Source organism: Panthera leo, chromosome B4 (genome assembly GCF_018350215.1).
Source record: "Panthera leo isolate Ple1 chromosome B4, P.leo_Ple1_pat1.1, whole genome shotgun sequence".
Lineage (NCBI taxonomy): Eukaryota > Metazoa > Chordata > Mammalia > Carnivora > Felidae > Panthera > Panthera leo.
Window position 1 is genome coordinate 82,481,313 of NC_056685.1, and position 20,142 is coordinate 82,501,454.

At 46.8% G+C, this 20,142-nt stretch overlaps 1 protein-coding gene across 4 annotated transcripts; it reads right to left on the reverse strand.

Moving 5' to 3' along the window:
- Nucleotides 1–1,717: 1,717 nt before the first annotated feature.
- Nucleotides 1,718–18,980, reverse strand: TIMELESS (timeless circadian regulator). 4 transcript variants are annotated; one of them, XR_006204892.1, is made up of 30 exons: nt 18,822–18,980; nt 18,525–18,678; nt 16,616–16,730; nt 16,458–16,520; nt 15,822–15,923; nt 15,493–15,648; nt 15,117–15,250; nt 14,816–14,903; nt 13,242–13,418; nt 12,648–12,865; nt 12,301–12,404; nt 11,986–12,155; nt 10,764–10,898; nt 10,514–10,665; nt 9,080–9,177; nt 8,623–8,737; nt 8,313–8,514; nt 7,891–8,036; nt 6,725–6,810; nt 6,521–6,635; nt 6,342–6,424; nt 5,970–6,112; nt 5,578–5,755; nt 5,427–5,495; nt 5,186–5,304; nt 3,574–3,799; nt 3,345–3,449; nt 3,110–3,207; nt 2,792–2,887; nt 1,718–2,424 (listed from the first exon to the last, which is right to left on the reverse strand). XR_006204892.1 is itself a non-coding variant. In XM_042946884.1 (29 exons), exons 1-28 carry the CDS (start codon nt 18,904–18,906, stop codon nt 3,134–3,136), a joined length of 3,612 nt encoding a protein of 1,203 aa, XP_042802818.1. In that variant the 5' UTR covers nt 18,907–18,980; the 3' UTR covers nt 1,718–2,384; nt 3,110–3,133. The 4 variants fall into 4 exon arrangements, 2 of the variants coding, with proteins under 2 accessions (XP_042802818.1, XP_042802816.1); XR_006204891.1 differs by having other exon boundaries at nt 2,792–3,207; XM_042946884.1 differs by lacking the exon at nt 2,792–2,887 and having other exon boundaries at nt 1,718–2,384.
- Between the last annotated feature and the right edge of the window lie 1,162 nt (nt 18,981–20,142).

Consider the following 20,142-nt stretch of genomic DNA (forward strand, 5'->3'; position numbering starts at 1 on the left):
CTCAAGTTACTACCTCTGACACCTGCCCCTTTGAGGTCATGGTAGTTGTTTCTTCCAGGTCACTCACATCCAAGGTTCCCCTAAGCTCTGCTCCCTTGTCTCTGGAAGAGGCTGTTTCTCATAGTAACACTGGAGCTAAACCTCAGCCCTTACCACAGGCTTAAATGCAGAGCTGACCAACGACTGCATCGGTCCCAACCATCACAATTATCAGAAGGTCATAATCCTCTATGGCCTCATCTCAGTCATTTATCGGCCTCTGAGCAGTTCTAAGCAGTATAGTATAAAGCTATGCAGTTTATAGTAGGTTTCCACTCCTGTCAACGACGGGACCTCATTGTGCTCAGGCTGCTCCGGCTCCCAGTCCTCAGTGGGGCAGACACATGTGGCCTTCCCTGAGTCCAGCACCTGCAGAACAGGGGCCAAGGTACCACACAATACTCTCCCCGCTGTGCTCTGCTATTCCAGAGTCCTTAGAGCTAGTGGGTGTGGGTCTATGTACTTTTACACATCCCAGACTATAGAGCTAAAGCTGTGGGTCCAGGCATCAGTTTGGTAAAGTCAGCTTGCTCCAGGGCTTCCCTGGTGCCAGGCCTATTAGATCTTGGGTAGAGAGGCCATGTGGATAAGGCCAGGCAGGAACATTAGGGGCCAAGTCTAACAGAATCAGGGGTGTGCAGAGGGTGGCTGGGATCCTGAGGATGAGGGAAAGGACATCAGGACTTTGTCTGGGTTCCATATGAAATGGCAGCTATAGAGTGTTAACATGTAGCAATGAACAATCAAACTATTGCTGAAGTGGGAGCTAGAAAATAAAGTTTCACTTATGCATCACCTCTAGGCTGTACCTTTTAGATTAGGGTCCATGGAATGGGAAATGGAACCCAATTGATCTCACTTGGCCTCTCTTATTCCTAGGTCACCAGGGACTTCTCGGTTTCATTTTCTACTTAAATGCAAGAGCCCCAAATTACCCTTTAGTGAGATGTGCGCCTTTCCAGTAGGTTGCTCCACTCCCAGTACTGTCTTGTAGGAGGGGAACAAAGGGAATGGCTGCTTGCCTCAGTGATCAGTGGGAGACACGACTGTGCCAAGTGTTGCACGTTTGTACTGCAACGTTCTGTTCAGAGCTCCTTCAAAAGAACATGCAGTAAAGAGTCTATTCGGCTGACATCTTAAGTTTTGACTCCTTAGGATTTTCTGCAGTCACACCCACGTCATTCTCTCCAGGCTGCTCGGAGCCAATAACTGGTGGAGGGTGCTAGGGCTAGCCTGTGTCTGCCAGATATGGGGCTCCTCAACCAGGTAATCTTTGCTTGGGGCTCCCCAATAGTCAGACAAGATTTTCTGAGTAACACTGCAATTTTTCCCTTTCTCCTCTCACAGGCATCTGACCACATCATGGGCTATAGGCTCTCCCAATCTACACTGCTCTATCTCCCCTTTATCCTTCAAAAACATTTTCCCAATAAATCTCTTGCATTTCTAATTCCACCTACGCCTCTTCTTCCTGGAAGATCTGAACTGCACATGTATTGACTGACTGGAGCTTGTCCAGGTCTCAGACACTCCCCAGTAACCTGAAATTTCTGTTAGCAGTATCTGCCTCTCCCTCCCACATTCCCACTCTAGTTCAACACAGAGATCCAGGGAGATCCAGAGTGAGAATCAGATGGCTATGACTCAAATATGTAAAAGTAGCTTTTTATTCCTCTTTTCATTTAAAAATTTCAAAACTACAGGGTAAATAAATGGAAAAGGATAGCAATACTTTTGTGCCCAATCACAGCAAATGGTCTATACTTGATAAGAGAAACCAGTAAAAGAAATTGGGGCTAGAAGTTTCAAAGAAGCCTGGCAGGTCAGAGCCCCTTTGGGGGCATTTCTTGGAAAGACAGCCAATGCGGACAGCAAGACACAACAAAGGAGCCGGAACGGCCCTGCTGAAGTGCTCAGGTTGGGAAGTAGGGAAAGGCTTGGGATAAAGATACATCAAGACCAGACCAAGCTAGGAAATGTCTTAGCCCTTGGAAACTTCAATTACCCAGAGGTAGCTTCACTCCTATCTTTAGAGGCTGTGGGAGGAAAAACACCAAGTCAGAAGAACAAGACAATCCAAATGCATCCTTTACCTAGGGCTATCCCTGATCTCAATAGCTATTTTTGGAATGTCTCCTTCATCCCACATTAGCTAGAAACACGGGGAGCCAGAAAGCTGATGGTTTCCAAGAACAGGAAAAGACACGGCATTTGCAGTATTTATTCATCTCTTTCTTGCCCAGACTTTATCCTCCACTCTGCTCCATGCTGGGAAACTGGCTCTTGCGCCCTTTGTGGCTCCTGCTTCTTCCTACTGTATACACTTGTCATCCTGAAGATTTATCCTAGACAAAGGATCTTGAGGTGAGAATGTTTTCATGTCTTCTGTAGGGAAAGCAGGAGAAAAGGGAAGGGTGATGGCCTCTTTTAACCCTAAAAGTTAAAGGCTCTTCTTCCAAGAACATAGCAGGTGGAAGGCTGGGAGACTTAGACAGATTGGCACATCACATCAACATTGGCAACTTTTAATTTTACACATTGAATGTAATACCAAACACAAACCAAACACGTTCATCATCTCGAGAGTACTGCATCCCAACCCTACCTAAATCACAGGAATTGGGTTCGATCTGGTGCCTGGGAGTGATCACAGGAAAGAAAATGAGGATGGGAGCATCTGGTGCTTTTTAAAAATGGTGCAATACCCCCACCCATCATGTCACAAAGCTCCCCATCTGGTGCTGTGACCCACCTCTGGCAGAAAGCCAAACAGGGTCCCAGGTGCCTTCTATATCTCACTCACTCCTCCGATTTTCTAAGGGGTGCTACTAACCCAAAGAAACAGATCCTAGAAAAAGAGAGGTAAGTCTCTGGAGAGCTACTGAGGCATACTGCTAAAACTGGGAGACGCAAGAAGTGATTGCAGAGTTGTCCCAACACTGTTGCCGGAAATTCCCGGACCCCAAATCCCTGGGGAAGCCCAGGACTCTACTGCTTCTGTCTACTAAGAGCAGTTTCTGGGTCCTGTTTCTGAAGTCTGACTGAAATTCACCACCTAAAAATGATCTACCTCTACCCCAAAGCTTCTGGCTCTTCAGTCATTCTCATCTTCATCCTCAATTTGAAACCGTTTCTTCTTTTCGATTCCTGGAGCTCTGGACTCTGGTGCTATGGGAATGAAAGGGGTGAGAAGAGAGAGAGAATCTAAATATGTTATGGGGAAAGGACAGTAGCACTGATCTTCGGGATTGAAGGGAAGATGCCAGAGGTCAGAAGAAAAAGCAGGTCCCTGTCAGACTCCCTACCTTTGTTCCTGCCCTCATCCTCCTCCTGTTCTTCATCGCTGTCCAGCAGTTGTCGCTTCCTGGGTACCATTTGCAGCTGTTCTTTCTCACCAGTGGTCCCTTCCCCTGAAATGACCATGAGAGGCATGGAATTAGAGAACTGGGCCCTCATCTTCTCAAAATACCCTATCAGCCCTCTAGATCAACATGGCTAGCCCATAGTTAGTACCCAACAGGTAAGTGGTCTTACCGCTGGGGGACACCGGGCCAGCTTTCTTTTTCCGGGCCAACTGGAGGGCCCTCAGGGCTTGTGCTCGCTGTTCCTTTTGGTGCTCCTCCTCAGGGTTTTGCTCTCCAGGGACTTTCGGTTCTAGTCCTGGCCGAAGTTTTTGCTCCTCCTCTGGCTGACTCAAAGAAGCTGCTATCCTCCGGAGCTGGGAAGGACTCAGCTTGGCTGGAATCCTCCAGAAGGTTTCCTACAGGTGCAAACAAGTTGAAAATGAAAGCAGTAGGAAAGGAGCAGACTCTACTTCACCCGATCTTGATAACATTCATTGAAAAAATATGATTCATTGAATAAACTCTACTTATTGCTTATTTATCCAGCATATGCACAATGTCTAGTACAGTGCCTCATACATCACAAAGCTCCCAGTAAATTCAGTTGTTAATTAAATAAATGAATGAATGGGGGTGCCTGGGTGGCTTAGTTGGTTGAGCATCAGACTTCAGCTCAGGTCATGATCTCACAGTTCATGGGTTCAAGCCCTGAGTCAGGCTCTGTGCTAAGAGCTCAGAACATGGAGCCTGCTTCAGATTCTGTCTCCTTCTCTCTCTGCCCCACCCCTGCTCTGTCTCTCTCTCTCTCAAAAATAAACATTAAAAAATTTTTTTAAAATAATAAAGTAAATGAATGAATGGATATTGGGGATGTAAAGATAAATCAGATATGATCCCTGCTTTCAAGGAACCCACAATCTAATGGGAGAAAGAACCAACATACTATAATCTCACAGGATGGGGGCTACATCAAGGGAATGAAAAAATCCCAGCTACCAAAGTTATTACTTTCACTTTAGAGGTTGAAGGAGTGGTAGGGACTGCTTCTCTGAGGAGGTAAGAACTGAATAGACTCTTGAAGGTCGAGCGGAGGGTCGTCAGGAAGATGGGTGATATTTGTGTCACCTTGTATGTGTGGCTGGAGCCGTCCAATGGAGGGACTGGCACGATCAACTGTGTGGATATAGGAGAAGCCTACTGTTTGGAGAATAGAAAGTAGTCCGGGAGGAGGATGGGGAAACACAGGTGTGTGGGTGGCGTGGTCATGAGGCTGCAAAGGCTGGTCAAGGCCAAGCATGCCACTCAGAGGTCGAGGACTCTGTCCTGCCAACAATGCAGAACCATCCAGTTGGTTGGTTCAGGAGAGTAATACAATCTCTTCTGGAGAGAAAGGGAAGTAATGGACAGGGGAGTAATACAATCCAAATTCCACTTTAGAAAGGTAACTTGTGGGGTGCCTAGGTGGCTCAGGTGGTTAGGTCTTGACCTCAGGGTTGCGAGTTTGAGCCCCACACTGGGCTCTACACTGGGCATGGAGCCTACTTAATAAGGGAAAAATAAAAAGAAAATAAAAGGGGAAGGAAGGAAGGGAGGAAGGGATGAGGAAAACTCAGGACAACATGGAAGACGGACTAGGGAAAGGCGAGATTAGAGAAGATGAACAGGATGGCTGCTGCAGGAGTCTCGGTCAAAGTTGAGAGGAAATGAGGTCAGAGATGGCAATTGCAACGAGGAGAAAGAGATGTACGTATTTTAAAATAGCAGTAATATGCCATAGCTGATACCGTAACTGGCATACTTACCTGCCCAGAGGAAGGAGGCCGAACTCCTAGCTTGCGCAACAGCCGTTGAAACTGTTCATTTTCCATTGCTTCCTCATTTTCTTCTGTCAGCGGCACCAAAGGCACTGCCTGCGAGCAGCCTAGAATAGGGCCAGTAGTCATGTGGTGAAGTTTTGAAGAAAGAACTGGTCATCCATCCCACGGCCAGCTCTCCAGCAGCCTCCAGTACCCCAGCCCCAAAAACCATCATTTATCCACTCACCATCCTCTTCTCGATCATCTGCTACTCGAATCAGGCAGTTCTGGAGCCACAGAAGGGGAGCAGAAAAGCCTAAGGGAAGGAGGGAAACTTAGAATTGGCTCATACTACCAACCCCTCCACCTGAGACATCTCTCGTAGGCCAAGTCCTCACCTTCCTGATACAGGCTTTGCCCAAGGTTTTCAGTTGAAAGCACTGAGCTACCCTGGGCTTGCTCTGCTTCTGAGTCCTCCTCTTTCTCTTCATCTTCTTCACTCTCTTCCTCTGGCAGGATTTCCTCTTCTTCCAGATCTTCCTGGCAAAAATCTTTCAGGGACTCCTCCCCATTAGGCTAAAAAGGAAACAAGATGAAGAACTGAGTGGAGTCCGTTGGTTCTTGACCACTCCTGGAAACTGGTGGGGTGTGTGTTGGGTGTGTGTTGTGTGTGTGGAGGGGAAGACACCTGGCCAGAGAGCTTAAGGCAGGAAGAATCTGGGTGAGCTACCTCTGAGGGGCACTTCAGGGGGAGTGGGCCCAGCCTGCAGAGCCAGGGAAAGACTGTTACCGAGCTCGAGGGTGCCAGCTTCTTCCGGCGTTTCTTATATAGCTCCCGTCGCTCAGCCACCAGCCCCAGAGCCAGCAGCTTATCCACTATTCGGGCCCGTGAGCGTTTGGCTGTGATATTCTTCATGATATGACCTAGCACATCTACAAAGAGAGAAAGTGTAAGTTCCCTAAAGCAACAGGGGAAACAGAGGAGTGAAAGACAGCAGAGGTCTTCGGAAAGAGGCTAATTCAATTCACTCACAAATGACACCACAGGTATGGTAAGTGAAAAGAAGGAATGAGATAAGCCTTCCTTGGGAACAGGAGGCAGGGGGGAAGCAATGGCCAGCTCGGCTCTCTCATCTCCAAGGTTCCCTGAGCTTCCACTCACCATCTGAGTCCTGGAACTCCTCAAAAAGCCGCTGCAGCTCCAGCTCCTGATCTTCTGTCCACAGTACAATATGGGTTCCTTTCCTGCTTAAGGAGACGTCAGTGGAAGAGGGGGCCCAGGGAGGAAACTGAGGACCGAGGACTCCCAATTTCAATGCCCTCCAGAACATGTGCCTCTACCTTTGGAAGCCCTTGACACTGTCGGCCAGTCCCAGCCGTACCAGATGGTGGATAACTTGCTTGCGTGTCCGAGGGGTTTTCAGGTGCACCAAGATGGTGTCTACCACATCCTGACCTAACGTGGAGGGGGAGTGAGGCAGTAAAGAGGGGTCCTGGAGCTCAGGCTGCCTGCTTCAAAAATCTTCAGATCTCAAGGACTCATACCTTCCACATCCTTATGGGCGAGGTACAGTTCCTGAAGCTGGGCCTCCTCCTCTGGGCTCCACGCCAGGGGTCTGCGACTGGAAGATCTAAATGGGGGAAAGGAGGGGTGCCTGGGTGGCTCAATTAGTTAAGCATCACACACTTTGATTTCGGCTCAGGTCGTGATCTCATGGGTTTTCGAGTTTGAGCCCCGCATCAGGCTGCTTGCACTGACAGTGCAGAGCCTGCTTGGAAGTCTCTCTCTCCCTCTCTCTCTGCTCCTCCTATGCACAAACTCTCTCTCAAAATAAATAAATAAATAAACTTAAATAAAATAAAATAAAAATAGGGGTGCTTGGGTGGCTCAGTCAGTTAAGCATCTGACTTCGGCTCAGGTCACGATCTCATGGTCTGTGAGTTACAGCCTCGTGTCAGGCTCTGTGCTGATAGCTTAGAGCCTGAAACCTGCTTCAGATTCTGTGTCCCTCTCTCTCTCCGCCCCTCCCCTGCTCATGCTGTCTCGAAAATAAATAAATGTTAAAAAAATAAAAAAATAAATGAATAAAAATAAAAATAAATTGACAAATGGGGAAAGGAGAAAGGGAACATGTAGGATGTTGGCCCCAAAGAGGAGACCAAAGGCCCTCTTTGGTCAGCTCCAAAAGGAACAAGAAGGGCAACGCAGGTGACTGAAAGGAGCCACTAGCAGTGGCTTAAGGTGTGCTTCCTTTCCTTCATTCTCCTTCCACTTATGAACCCAAAGGCCAAATGAAGAGATTTTCTGGGTTGGGCCTATGGAAGCAGACACTGCAGGGGCTGAGCAGATTATGGGGAAAGGAGAGGAGCTGAGCTACAGGGAAAGAGGGCAAACATTTCCATGAATCTTTATGGTTTCCCAGCACATTTTGGGACAGGGCACCTTTGGGACAAGGGCCACCCCACTGCCAACTGACTACCCCCATGAAGGCTGGTGAAGGAAGGAAACTAGAGCAGACAGGAGATAGGCTCCAGACCCACTTCCTCTCTTGGGTGATCTCAGGGAAAGCAATTCACCTTGGGAGCTTATTTTCTCACCTATTAAAGAGGAAGAAAGTCAGACTAGCTGATCTGCAAGCTCTTCCAGCTTTGACACTCTGTGACTGTGTCACCCACCATTACTTCCCATCCTTTTCCATCCTGAAGCTCACCCGCCATCCAGAGAGCCATAGCCCTCGGCCATCTCTCGAACCACAGCTGTGTTCTTCCAGAACAGCAGCTCCACAAAGGCTTTTTGGTTGACTGCAGCCAACGCAAAGAACTTGCCCAGGATGTACTTGGCAAAAGTCACTAGCTCCTGTGGGATGAGGAAGCTGCTGTGAAACCTCTGGCCTAAATGGACACATAAACCAGGCCCTCCAGCCATTTTCTACCTATTCCCAGCTGCCTCTCCTCACTCAGACTCTCCTAGCCTGCCCCTCCAGCTCCGTCCACCTGCCTGCCTACTTCCTCACCGATCTCTCCTCTCTTAGCCCTTGACATCACTCAGCACCCTTTATCTCTTGCAGACTACCCTTCATTACCCCCAGACCCCCCTATGCCTCTCCATCCCTGTTCCTTGGTATGCCCTCACTTTATAGGCCCCAGCAGCCGGGTCACTAAGCAGACGGTTGAAGAGGCAGAAGAGGGAGAGCTGGAAAAGGAGGGCTTCCATTTTGAGGTCATGGGCCAGCCGGTGCAGCATCTTGACAATGCAGTGGTTAGTGTGGGCACTGTTCTGTCGGTAGCTCCGCAGCAGCAGCACATAGGCTCGCACAACAGTCGAGCTTGCAAAACTGCACCAAGACACAGAGAAAGAGGCTGTCAGCATGAGAAAGACAGTGATGGCCCTCCCAGCTCTATAGTCGCCAACCTGGGACCAACTCAGTCTGCTCAGCCCGCACCGTTTCAGGTAGTCCAGAAAATTAAATTCTTTTTCTGACACCTGGACCGCTTGCAACTCTTCCTCCTCCTCCTCCTCTTCTTCCTCTGCCCCTTGTTCCTCTGGCCCCTGGTGCCCTATAGGAAGAGTGAGAATTAGGGGCACCTGGGTGGCTCAGTCAGTTAAGTACTTGACTCTTGGTTTTGGCTGAAGTCATGATCTCCCATTTCATGGGTCCGAGCCCCACACTGGGCTCTGCACTGACAGTGCAGAGACTGCTTGGGATGTTTTCTCTCCCTCTTACTCTGCCCCTCCCCCACTTGCTCTGTCTCTCTCAAAATGAATACATAAACTTTAAAAAATTAAAAAAAAAAACCAACAGAAAACAAAAAAGAAAGACCGAGGATTACTGGATCTCTGTGATGCTGGTTCTAGAAAAGAGCTGGAAGGACAGAGATGTGAAGGAAATGGAGACTCACGGGGAAGCGGGGCACAGAGAATCTGTTTCAGCAGCTGGATCTCTTCCTCTGCAGAAATGTTTTGAGAGCCAAACACATCTCCCTCTGGCCACACCTCCCTGAAGCCCAGAGAGAAAAAAAGACTTTAACCAGGGAGAATATGAGTTATAATTTGAAGTGAGAAGTGAGAGAAGGAATTTCATTTGCTGCCAGAAAGAGAATGCAAACCATCACTCAAAGATGAAACAAAGACTCTGGGGAAATTTTCCCTCATAAGCCACATTGCAACGAGAGGCACCTGGGTGGCTCAGTTGGTTAAGTGTCTGACTTCGGCTCAGGTCACGATCTTAATGGTTTGTGGGTTTGAGCCCCGCGTCGGGCTCTGTGCTGACAGCTCGGAGCCTGGAGCCAGCTTTAGATTCTGTGTCTCCCTCTCTCTCTCTCTCTCTCTCAAAAATAAAGAAACATTAAAAAAAATTTTAGGGGGCCTGGGTGGCTCAGTCGGTTAAGTGTCCAACTTCAGCTGAGATCATGATCTCGCGGTTTGTGAGTTTGGGCCCTGCATGGGGCTCTGTGCTGACAGTTCGGAGCCTGGAGCCTGCTTTGGATTCTGTGTCTCCTCCTCTCTCTGCCCCTTCTATGCTCATGCTCTATCTCTCTGTCTCCCAATAATAATAAATAAATATTAAGAAAAAAATTTTAATAAAAATAAGCCACATTGCAATGACTATCACCATGCAAACAATCTAAATGTCTGACATTTGGTTGAACAAATGTACATTTCATGATGCTATTAACAATTATGGCAATATATCTCGTATCTCTTAAGAAATCCTCACAATATATTAAGAAGTAAAAAAATACTATAAAACAGCATATACAATGTTTCATTTTTGTAAAAGAAGCTGTATAGATCTATATACAACACAGAAGATTAAAAAGCCTGGAAGATTACTCATCAAAATGTTAATGATGATTATCTTCAGCCAATAGAATTATATATATTTTCCCCCCAATTAATTGTGCTTTCTGATATTTCTCAAAAATAAAATAAAAACAAACAGCAGGGGGGCGTGGGTGGCTCACTCAGTTAAGCGTCAGACTCTTGATTTCGGCTCAAGTCATAATCTCACAGTTTGTGGGTTTGAGCCTCATGTCGGGCTCTGAGCTGACAGAGTGGAGCCTGCTTGGGATTCTCTGTCTCCCTCTCTCTGCCCCTCCCCTGTTCACACACTCTCTCCAAAAATAAATAAATAAACATTTAAAAACAAACAACAAAAACCCCACAAAGCCAATCCAAGCTCCCCAGGACTCAGTGCTCAGTACAGAGCCCCCATGCTTCTGATGGGACTTCTCTCAATTGAAGGCAAAGAACCTTGTACCACAGTGAATGCCTCCCCCTACCCCCGAAATCCAGGAGCTGAATCCAGGAGAAGGGATGAGCAGGGTTCTTACCGGGCAGACCTAAGGAGGGTTAGGGCCTGTGGGGCCTGACCAGCCAGGAGACAGTCTTGGATCCGCACCATGGCTTCTGCCCGCTGCTCTTCCACTGGCACCTCTGAGGCCGCATCAAAGGGAACCATGGAGTCCAAACTGAGCTCAGGATCCTAGAGAGGGATTAAGGCTATGGGAACAGAGGAGGGAAACCCAGACAGCCTATCGGTGCACTACCCTTGAGAAAGATAGACTTTCTACAACTACCTACCTGGGCATAGCACTGTAGCTGCTCGGCCAGGGATGGCCACATAGCTTCTAGTTCCCCTGTGCTATAGGAGACATTACCAGAAGCAACAGGCTGATCTTGGACCTTCTTTTTCTTCTTTCTTTTCTTTCGTTTGTTCTATGGAGAAAGAACCATTGTTAGGATGACAGAAAAGCTAAGAGGACTTTTTCCCATCAATGTCTTCTCTATTAATTCATTCACCAGAGGTCTGAATTAATTAATAATCAATAGTCACGGAATGACAACTGTGTGCTATTCATAAGCAATAGGGATGCAACAGTGAACAGTGTATTTCCTTGCCCTTGAGGAACATACAATCTAGTGGAATCTTGAGACAGGTGAGTAGATAGGTAAATTATAGTACAGTATGGGTAAGACCTAGAATATGGCTGAGCATAAAATGCCATGGCAAAACTTAAGAGTAGTATTTAACTTATTTCTTGGGATCAGAGATTTCCCAAAAGCAGTTCTAGCTTAACCAAGCCTATAAAATGAACAGATTTACTATGAGGATAAGAAATTCTACCCAAAAAAGGGGCACCTGGGTGGCTAACTTGGTTTAAGCATCCAACTCTTGATTTTGGCTCAGGTCATGATCTCACCTTTCATGAGCTCAAGCCCTGAGCCAGGCTCTATGCTGATAAAGAGTCTGCTTGGGACTCTCTTTCTCTCCCCCTCTCTCTGCCCCTCCCCAACGTGGTCTTGCACGACTTTAATCTTTTATTTCATTTCAAGTTCATATTACAATCCCACGTTTAGGGATCTGGGGACCCATATGAGCAGGTTGAGTTATTCTAACGGTAACTAATATAGGATGAGATCCCAGACCTTCTGGCTTTTAATTTAGGGTTCTTTCCATCTCACTACAACGCTTCTGAAGTATAACCAAGAAGGATCACAGCATAATTACTAAACCTAAAACTGTGAATCCCCATAGTTTATGTGCTTAGCACACAGTAGGTATTTAATAAATGCTTTCTAAATGAATTAAAATATTTATGTTACACTGGAAATAAATCTAATTGAAAAAAGGAAACTATAGTAGACTCACATCAGCAACACCAACAAACCCTTTGCCCTCCTTAGTTCAGAGTAGTTCTAATAGGTGAGCTTAAGCTGCAGAAATAGGAGAAGAGTTCCCTGTTCTCTGACCCTTCCCTCATGGCTCTTTCCAAACTGTCCACATGCCGGGGCTGCCCAGTACCTGCACCACCAGATTCCCACGGCTCCGACAGAACCGCTCCAACATCTTGAGGAAGAGGTGAGTGGTTTCTACCAAGTCACGAAGGAAAGAGCGTGGCTGACATCTCTCATCAAACTTTCGAAAGAGTGCCAGGAACAGCTCTCGGTACTCCATCACATAGAAAATGTTGTCTAGGAATGGAGAAGAGAAAGGAATGGATGGATTGGTCTGGAAACTTTGGTAAAGGGAGAGATGGATGAAGTTGGGACTGCAAAGAGTGAGATTGTGGTCAAGAGATAGGAAAGGCCAGGGTCAGAGACCAGGCCAGGGTCTCACTCTTGATGATGCGGCTGCTCTCCCTCACAGCCTCATCTGGGGACATGTCCATCTCATTCACTGTGGCCAGCAGCTCCTGATAGGCCTTCAGGGCCAGGTGCATCCTGTGAGATGAGGGAAAGAGGAGAAATGGAGGACAACTTAGGAAACTGGCTCATGGAAAACGTACCACTTCTAAACCTTCCCTAAAAAAGGTGCCATCAAAAAGAATGACCCAGCCAGTACCTGCTCCCCATCCTTACCACCTTAATCCTGAAACAGGAAGAAAGTACCACCTGGAATTCAGGCACTCAGATTCCCAACCTAGCTGAGATGCCCACTCTGACCCCAGTTCTCATCCCACTCACCGACGTGCCCAGGAGGCAGCTTCCTTGCGGTCCGTCAGCATCATTTCATAGTAGTTGGTGAGGTTCTGCTCAATGAAGTGGAAGGTACGGACACTGAGGGTCTCAGAAACCAGGCCTGGCCGGAAGGAGGCAGCTCGGTTGAAGGCCATGAAGAAAGCCAAGGCCCACATGTAGTAGGTCTCATCATGCTGCTGAGCCTTCTCTCGCAGCAGGTGATCCTAATGTCGGGGAGAAAAAGACCACCCTGTGACCCCAGGGCTTCCAACTTTCTCCTTGTCCTATGATGATGGGATAAACCCTAGACACCATTATAACCACATTCTAGGACCAGAATTTCCACCCTCTCTTGTTCTCCCCAGGTCTCTCCACATTCCTTTCCCCTTCCTCTGGGGCAATTTCTCTAAGCCTTTTTAAAACTGTCCCAATCGTCCCACTCCTTCCTAACATCCTCACCATCTCTCAAGGGTGCCCTATACCTTGCCCAACTTCTAATCCACACTCTGGGGTCAGCCTCCTTCAGGCTCCTCCCCAGCTGCCCTTCTTACCCACCACTGGTCCCATCACCTCCCTATCCCATCCTCCCTAGGTTCTCACCTTCACTGAGCCCATGAGCCGGTTGTAACAGTTCTCCAGAAACTCAGAGCAGAAGTCTCTGAGGAAGAGTCTCACATTGAGGGCGGAGCGGCGTTGAATGGACAGCTCCTGGGCAGCCTGCCGACGTTTAGGCACCCTTCGGGGCTGCTTTCCCAAATCTGAACTGTAGTTTTGGAGCTGGGGGTGTACGTTGGGGGATCAGAATTACTCCTCATTACCACCCTCCCCTTGCAGCTCTTTCCACATCCCTAGTGCAACCATTTTCTCAGAAGAAACTCTTAGAAGGTTCTCTCCCTCTGGTACTAAATGAAGATACAGGTAAAGACAATAATGCCAGAGGCTCTATTTCTCCTACAGTCTCCAACTTACTTTCTTTCTTTTTTTAAAAAAAAAAAAAAATTTTTTTTTTTAACGTTTATTTATTTTTGAGACAGAGAGAGACAGAGCGTGAACAGGGGAGGGGCAGAGAAAGAGGGAGACAGAGAATCCAAAACAGGCTCCAGGCTCTGAGCTGTCAGCACACAGCCCGACGCAGGGCTCGAACTCACAGACCGCAAGATCATGACCTGAGCCGAAGTCGGACGCTTAACCAACCGAGCCACCCAGGCGCCCCATCTTTCTTTCTTTTTTAAAGAGTATTCTTTTGGGTCTCCTGGGTGGCTCAGTTGGTTAAGCGTCTGACTTCGGCTCAGGTCATGATCTCACAGTTGGTGGGTATGAGCCCCGCTCAGGCTCTGTGCTGACAGCCTGGAGCCTGCTTCAGATTGTGTCTCCCTCTCTCTCTTCCCCTCCCTTGCTCACACTCTCTCAAAAATAAACATTAAAAAGGGGCGCCTGGGTGGCTCAGTCGGTTAAGTGTCTGACTTCAGCTCAGGTCACGATCTCACGATCTCGCGATCTCGCAGTCCGTAAGTTCGAGCCCCGCATCAGGCTCTGGGCTGATGGCTCGGAGCCCGGAGCCTGTTTCTGATTCTGTGTCTCCCTCTCTCTCTGCTCCTCCCCCGTTCATGCTCTGTCTCTCTCTCTGTCTCAAAAATAAATAAACGTTAAAAAAAAATTAAAAAAAAAAATAAAATAAAAATAAACATTAAAAAAAAAACACAAATGAGTATTCTTTTAAGTTTATTTATTTATTTTTGAGAGAGGGAGAGAGAGAGAGCACGAGCAGGGGAGGGGTGGAGAGAGAGGGAGAGGATCCCAAGCTGGCTTGGCACTGTGAGCACTGAGCCTCACATAGGTCTCAAACCAACGAACCATGATCACGACCTGAGCCAAAATCAAGAGTTGGACACTCAACTCACTGAGCCACCCAGGGGCCCCTCCTACGGTCTCCAACTTTCTAAGCCCAGGAACAGAGATGCTTTATTTCCAGAGAGGCTTATTTACCTTTCTCTCTTTTTTTTCCTTTTATGATTTTAAGTAATCCCTACACCCAACATGGGGCTTGAACTCACAACCCAGAGATGAAGAGTCACATGCTCCACTGACTGAGCCAGCCAGCTGCCCCACTTGCTTACCTTTCTTAGGTACCTTTAACTCCACAATGTTCTCACCCAAGATGGGAGCATACTCACATTGTGGAGACCTTTATGAAAGATGAGGTCCCTCTCCCCAATGGATTTCAACCCCTGGACAATGTAGGAGCCCCCAAATCGAGAATGTCTGCAGTAAAAAAAAAAAAAAAAAAAAAAAAAAAAAAAGTCCAGGGTGATTCCTCAAATTCTCTGGAAGCTTTATCCCCATTCTCTTTCATCAGCACATCAGAGCCTGCTGTAATTGCAAAGTGTTATCTGGTCACCACTATCTTAGCCTTTGGCCTTAGCATTCCATACTGATGGGATGGGAACATGGGTAGGGCAGATCCCTGCCACTCACCTGTTGCTTCGCTGAAGGGCTCGAGTCTTCTTTTCTGCCATTTCCCTCTGGCGTAATACCTCCAGTTCTGCCACATCTGTGCTCCGCTCCTTAGCTAAGCGCCCCTGTCCTACTCCCGCCAGCTGTTCAGGGTTCTAGATTTGGAATAAGGAGGGAAGAGTCAGAAGGACTGTCATTCCTTATTGTAGGTTCAGTCCTAGTGAAGACAGAAAAGGTGAATTAAATAGGACTGTTGAAGGTACCCCATATTCAAGACATAGCTACTCTGTTCCCCACCTGCCACCAGATAATTCGGCCATTATTACAAGAGTAATTCTGGCTATATAGCAGAAAAGTACATGGGTGAAGGGACTGGGGAAATAGGCCAGGTACTCACCTGGTCACGAAACATAAGGGAGACAATCTCTAGCACATGCAGGCTCCACTGTTGCTCAGCAGGTGAGCTGGCCAGAAAGAGAAGCAGGTCATCCAGGCCACTGAGGTGAATTGCCCAGAGAAGCTGGTCATGGACACTGGCGTCATCATCGATCCTCTGAGCAGTGAGTGTGATAAGGGGAAGAAGAGCAGTCATTCAGTTTCACTGCCCTGCCTTGAGGTTCTCCAACTCATCTCTTGAGCAAGGTTCCCCCTGACCTGTCAGAGGGCAGAAAAGCAAAAACGGGCACTTCATCCTAACCAAGCATAAGAAAGCAGACAACCTCTCACCTTTTCCTGATCAAGGTCGGCTGGAACATGGAGAATATTTCTGACCAGGAGCAGGATCCGTTCAATCAGCAAGTTGTCTTCCTCTTGTCGTTCCTCCCAGCCCTAGTCAGAAGGACAGTTAGAGGAAGACACTCCCTGTGGAAGGCAGGCGGCATCTACCCAGGCTGGGGGACGTAGGCCGAGAAGAGAACCAGGATTAAGAAGGAAGAAAAGAGGGGCACCTGGGTGGCTCAGTTGGTTAAGTGTCTGACTTTGGCTCAATTCATGATCTTGCGGTTCATGACCTCGAGCCCAGCATGGGGTTCTGTGCTGACAGCTCAGAGCCTGGAGCCTGCTTCAGATTCTATGTGTCCCTCTCTTTCTGCCCCTCCCCTGCTCGTACTCTGTCTCTCTCTCTCTCTCTCTCTCTCAAAAATAAACATTTTAAAAAAAGAAAAAAAAAAAAAAAGAAGGAAGGAAAGAGTTCAAGCACTCCGGAGGCAGCAAGAGACAATGGATGGGACTATACATCTGCAAGGACTGAGGCCATATCTCCAAACTGTGCTGTCCTGACAATGCCCAGCCTGGCACCCTGCCCAGAGGAGGAGCAAGACACTGATGGTCCCCTGGGATCCTGGAAGGTGGAGACCCACTCACCAGCTGTAGCAGCTCATACAAAGTTTCACTGAGGACTCCAAAAGCCTTCTCACTGGCAAAGGCCTGTAAGATAGGGGAATGGACCTTAAGTGGCACCCACCTTCTCCTTCCCTACTGCCCCCAACTTCTGCCCCAGGGACTCTGAAGGAAAACCTCACCTCTTTGTAGGCCTGCAAGTAGGCTAGCACCTGCAGAAAATGGTGACGAAAGCTAGGTTCTTTGGGCACACTGCCAAAACAGAGCAAAGCTGGTTGTGTCAAGTTCACCATCAGCCTGGGGAAACAATGAAAGAGGGAGATGTTCTTATATTTCCCCACCAGAGTCAAACACCAAAATCTACCAGTTCATGGAGTGCCTGGGTGGCTCAGTCAGTTAAGTGTATGACTTCAGCTCAGGTCATGATCTTGCGGTCCATGAGTTCGAGCCCCACATCAGGCTCTGTTCTGACAGTGCAGAGCTTGCTTCAGATTCTGTGTCTCCCTCTGTCTCTGCCCCTTCCCCACTCACATTCTGTCTCTGTCTCTCAAAAATGAATAAATGCTAAAAAAAAATTTAAAAACGGGGCGCCTGGGTGGCTCAGTCAGTTAAACGTCCAACTTGGGCTCAGGTCATGATCTTGTGATTCGTGAGTTTGAACCCCACATTGGGTTGTCTGCTGTCAGCACAGAGCCCACTTCAGATCCTCTGTTCCCCTCTCTCTGCCCCTCCACTGCTCACATGCTCTCTCCTTCTCTTTTGAAAACAAATAAACATAAAAATATATATATATATTAAAAAAATTAAAAAACAAAAGCAAAGATATTTGCGAATGACATATCAGATAAAGGGTTAGTATCCAAAATCTATAAACAACTTATCAAACTCAACACCCAAAAACAAATAATCCAGTGAAGAAATGGGCAAAAGACATGAATAGACACTTCTCCAAAGAAGACATCCAGATGGCCAACCAACATATGAAAAAATGCTCAACATCACTCATCATCAGGGAAATACAAATCAAAACCACAAATGATACCACCTTACACCTGTCAGAATGGCTAACATTAACAACTCAGGCAACAACAGATGTAGGCGAGGATGCGGAGAAAGAGATCTCTTTTGCATTGTTGGTGGGAATGCAAGCTGGTGCAGCCACTCTGGAAAACACTATGGAGGTTCCTCAAAAAACTAAAAATAGAACTATCCTATGACCCAGAAATTGCACTATTAGGTATTTATCCAAGGGATACAGGTGTGCAGTTTCGAAGGGACACATGCACCCCCATGTTTATAGCAGCACTATCAACAATAGCCAAAGTACAGAAAGAGGCCAAATGTCCATCGATGGATGAATATTTAAAGAAGATGGAGTATTATATATATGTATGTATATATATATACATATATATATGTACGTATGTATACATACATATATATATGTACGTATGTATATATACATATATATATACACACATACATATATACATATATGTATACAATGGAGTATTACTACAATGGAGTATATATATATATATATATATATATATACTCCATATATACGTATATATACACACAATGGCGTATTACTTGGCAATCAAGAAGAATGAAATCTTGCCATTTGCAACTACGTGGATGGAACTGGAGGGTATTATGCTAAGTGAAATTAGTCAGTCAGAGAAAGACAAATATCATATGACTGAGGTCATATGAGGACTTTAAGAGACAAAACAGATGAACGTAAGGGAAGGGAAACAAAAATAATATAAAAACAGGGAGGGGGACACAACATAAGAGACTCATAAATATGGAGAACAAACTGAGGGTTACTGGAGGGGTTGTGGGAGGGGAGATGGGCTAAATGGGTAAGGGGCACTAAGGAATCTACTCCTGAAATCATTGTCGCACTATATGCTAACTAATTTGGATGTAAATTTTAAAACAAATTAAAATTAAAGGGAAAAAAACCAAAAAACTTACTAGAAAAAAAAAAAAGCAAAAACAAAACAAAACAAACCCCACCAAAACCTATCAGCTCAAACAGCAAGGGCTGGTGCATGGTAAAAGTTAAAACGCTGGGGAACCAACCTGATAACAGCATCGAAGAGAGGCTTGTCCTGGCGGTGTTGGGTAAGGATGGGTAGAAGGTCACTCTGCAGGATCTGGGCTGCCCCCAACTGTTGCCGCACATCGCGAGTGTCATCCTCATGCCTCAAGTAGCGGATCAAATCCTTTACACTCTCTTTAGGGACAGAATAAACACAAGAAACCCTGGAAGAAGCTCCACCTTGGCCCATGTGCTATTCATACCCAGGACTTGAGAAATTCTACAGATCTCCTCGATTCAAGCAAGTTTTGTACCTGTTTTCTCCAAAAGGTACTCACCTAAGCAATCTGGTTCTTTGTGGTAAGTGTCTCCCTCTAAGTACCCAAGGGCACTACATGTGGCTAGAAGTTCACAATTCATCATGTACAAGTCCACACACCAGTGGACCGGCCACGAGAGATATAAGATATGTAGAAGCAGGACACAGAAATGATGAGGCCTGCAGAGACAGGGAAAGAAAACAAATGTAGGGTTCTCTCCATGAAAGGGAGAGGGGAACAGAACAGGACCCTAATGCTCTGAGTATTCTGAACAAGGTCCTCACATGCTTCGCTTTTGTCAGAACCAAAAGTGCTAATCCTAGTTCCAGGAAAAGCTTAAATTAAGGCTTCTACCTAACCAAAACCAAGGAGGTGGAGCACCTGGGGGGCTCAGTCAGTTAAGTTCTGACTTCAGCTCAGGTCATGATCTCCAGTTCCTGAGTTTGAGGCCCAATATCGAGCTCTCTGCTATTAGTGCAGAGACCCCTTCAGAAACCCCCTCTTTCTGCCCCTTCTCCCACTCGTGCATGTTCTCTCTCAAAAATATATAAACATTGAAAAAACAAAAAGAAAACAAAAAAACAAGGAGGCTCCAAGTCTAAGAATTAAGTACCTGCCCCATACTCTAATAACTTAGAACTGAAACTATGAAAACGGTCTGTTTCAGAGTCAAGATAATGCATAGAAAGGTTGGTTAGAGAAAGGCATCAATTGTGAGACTTTCACCCTCAGAGAGCTCTGTAGCCTTTTAGAGGAGGGGGGGAATGAGCTTCCCTCTCCTTTACAGCTCCCTCCACCTCCCATAGCCCTTCCACACACCCTGTTACAGCTCTATGTACAAGGGCTCAAAAACCCAACTTTGACCATACAGTGATGCTACGTGGGCTCTAACACTTCTAGGAGGCCTGAGGCATCTGAGGCACTGGAGATGCATGGAGAAAGTTCCTTCACTCTCCTCCCCAATGTTACTCTTAAATTTTGGGAATCTTAGTAGAAGCTAGTGTCTAACAGAATGGGTGAGGAAAAGAATTAAACTGATTAAACTCCCCATCTTTCTCTAGAGAAGAATCATCTTCCTTTTCTAAAGCACGTCTCTTTTGATTAAAATCCTTACACCCTCGTCGGATAATCAAGTAGGCAGAGATTCAGAATCTTGGATGTTTCAGAACCTGACACTGATAACACAGACACACACAAACACATTGCATTTACTAACCCGTTCCTGTGGAAAATCGGGAATATCTGTCAATCCTGTCCCCTCCACATTCAGCTACACTGCTCTCAGCCCTTGGTAGCTTCCCCTAAAAAGACCTTTCCCTGTTCCATACCTACCTCCAGC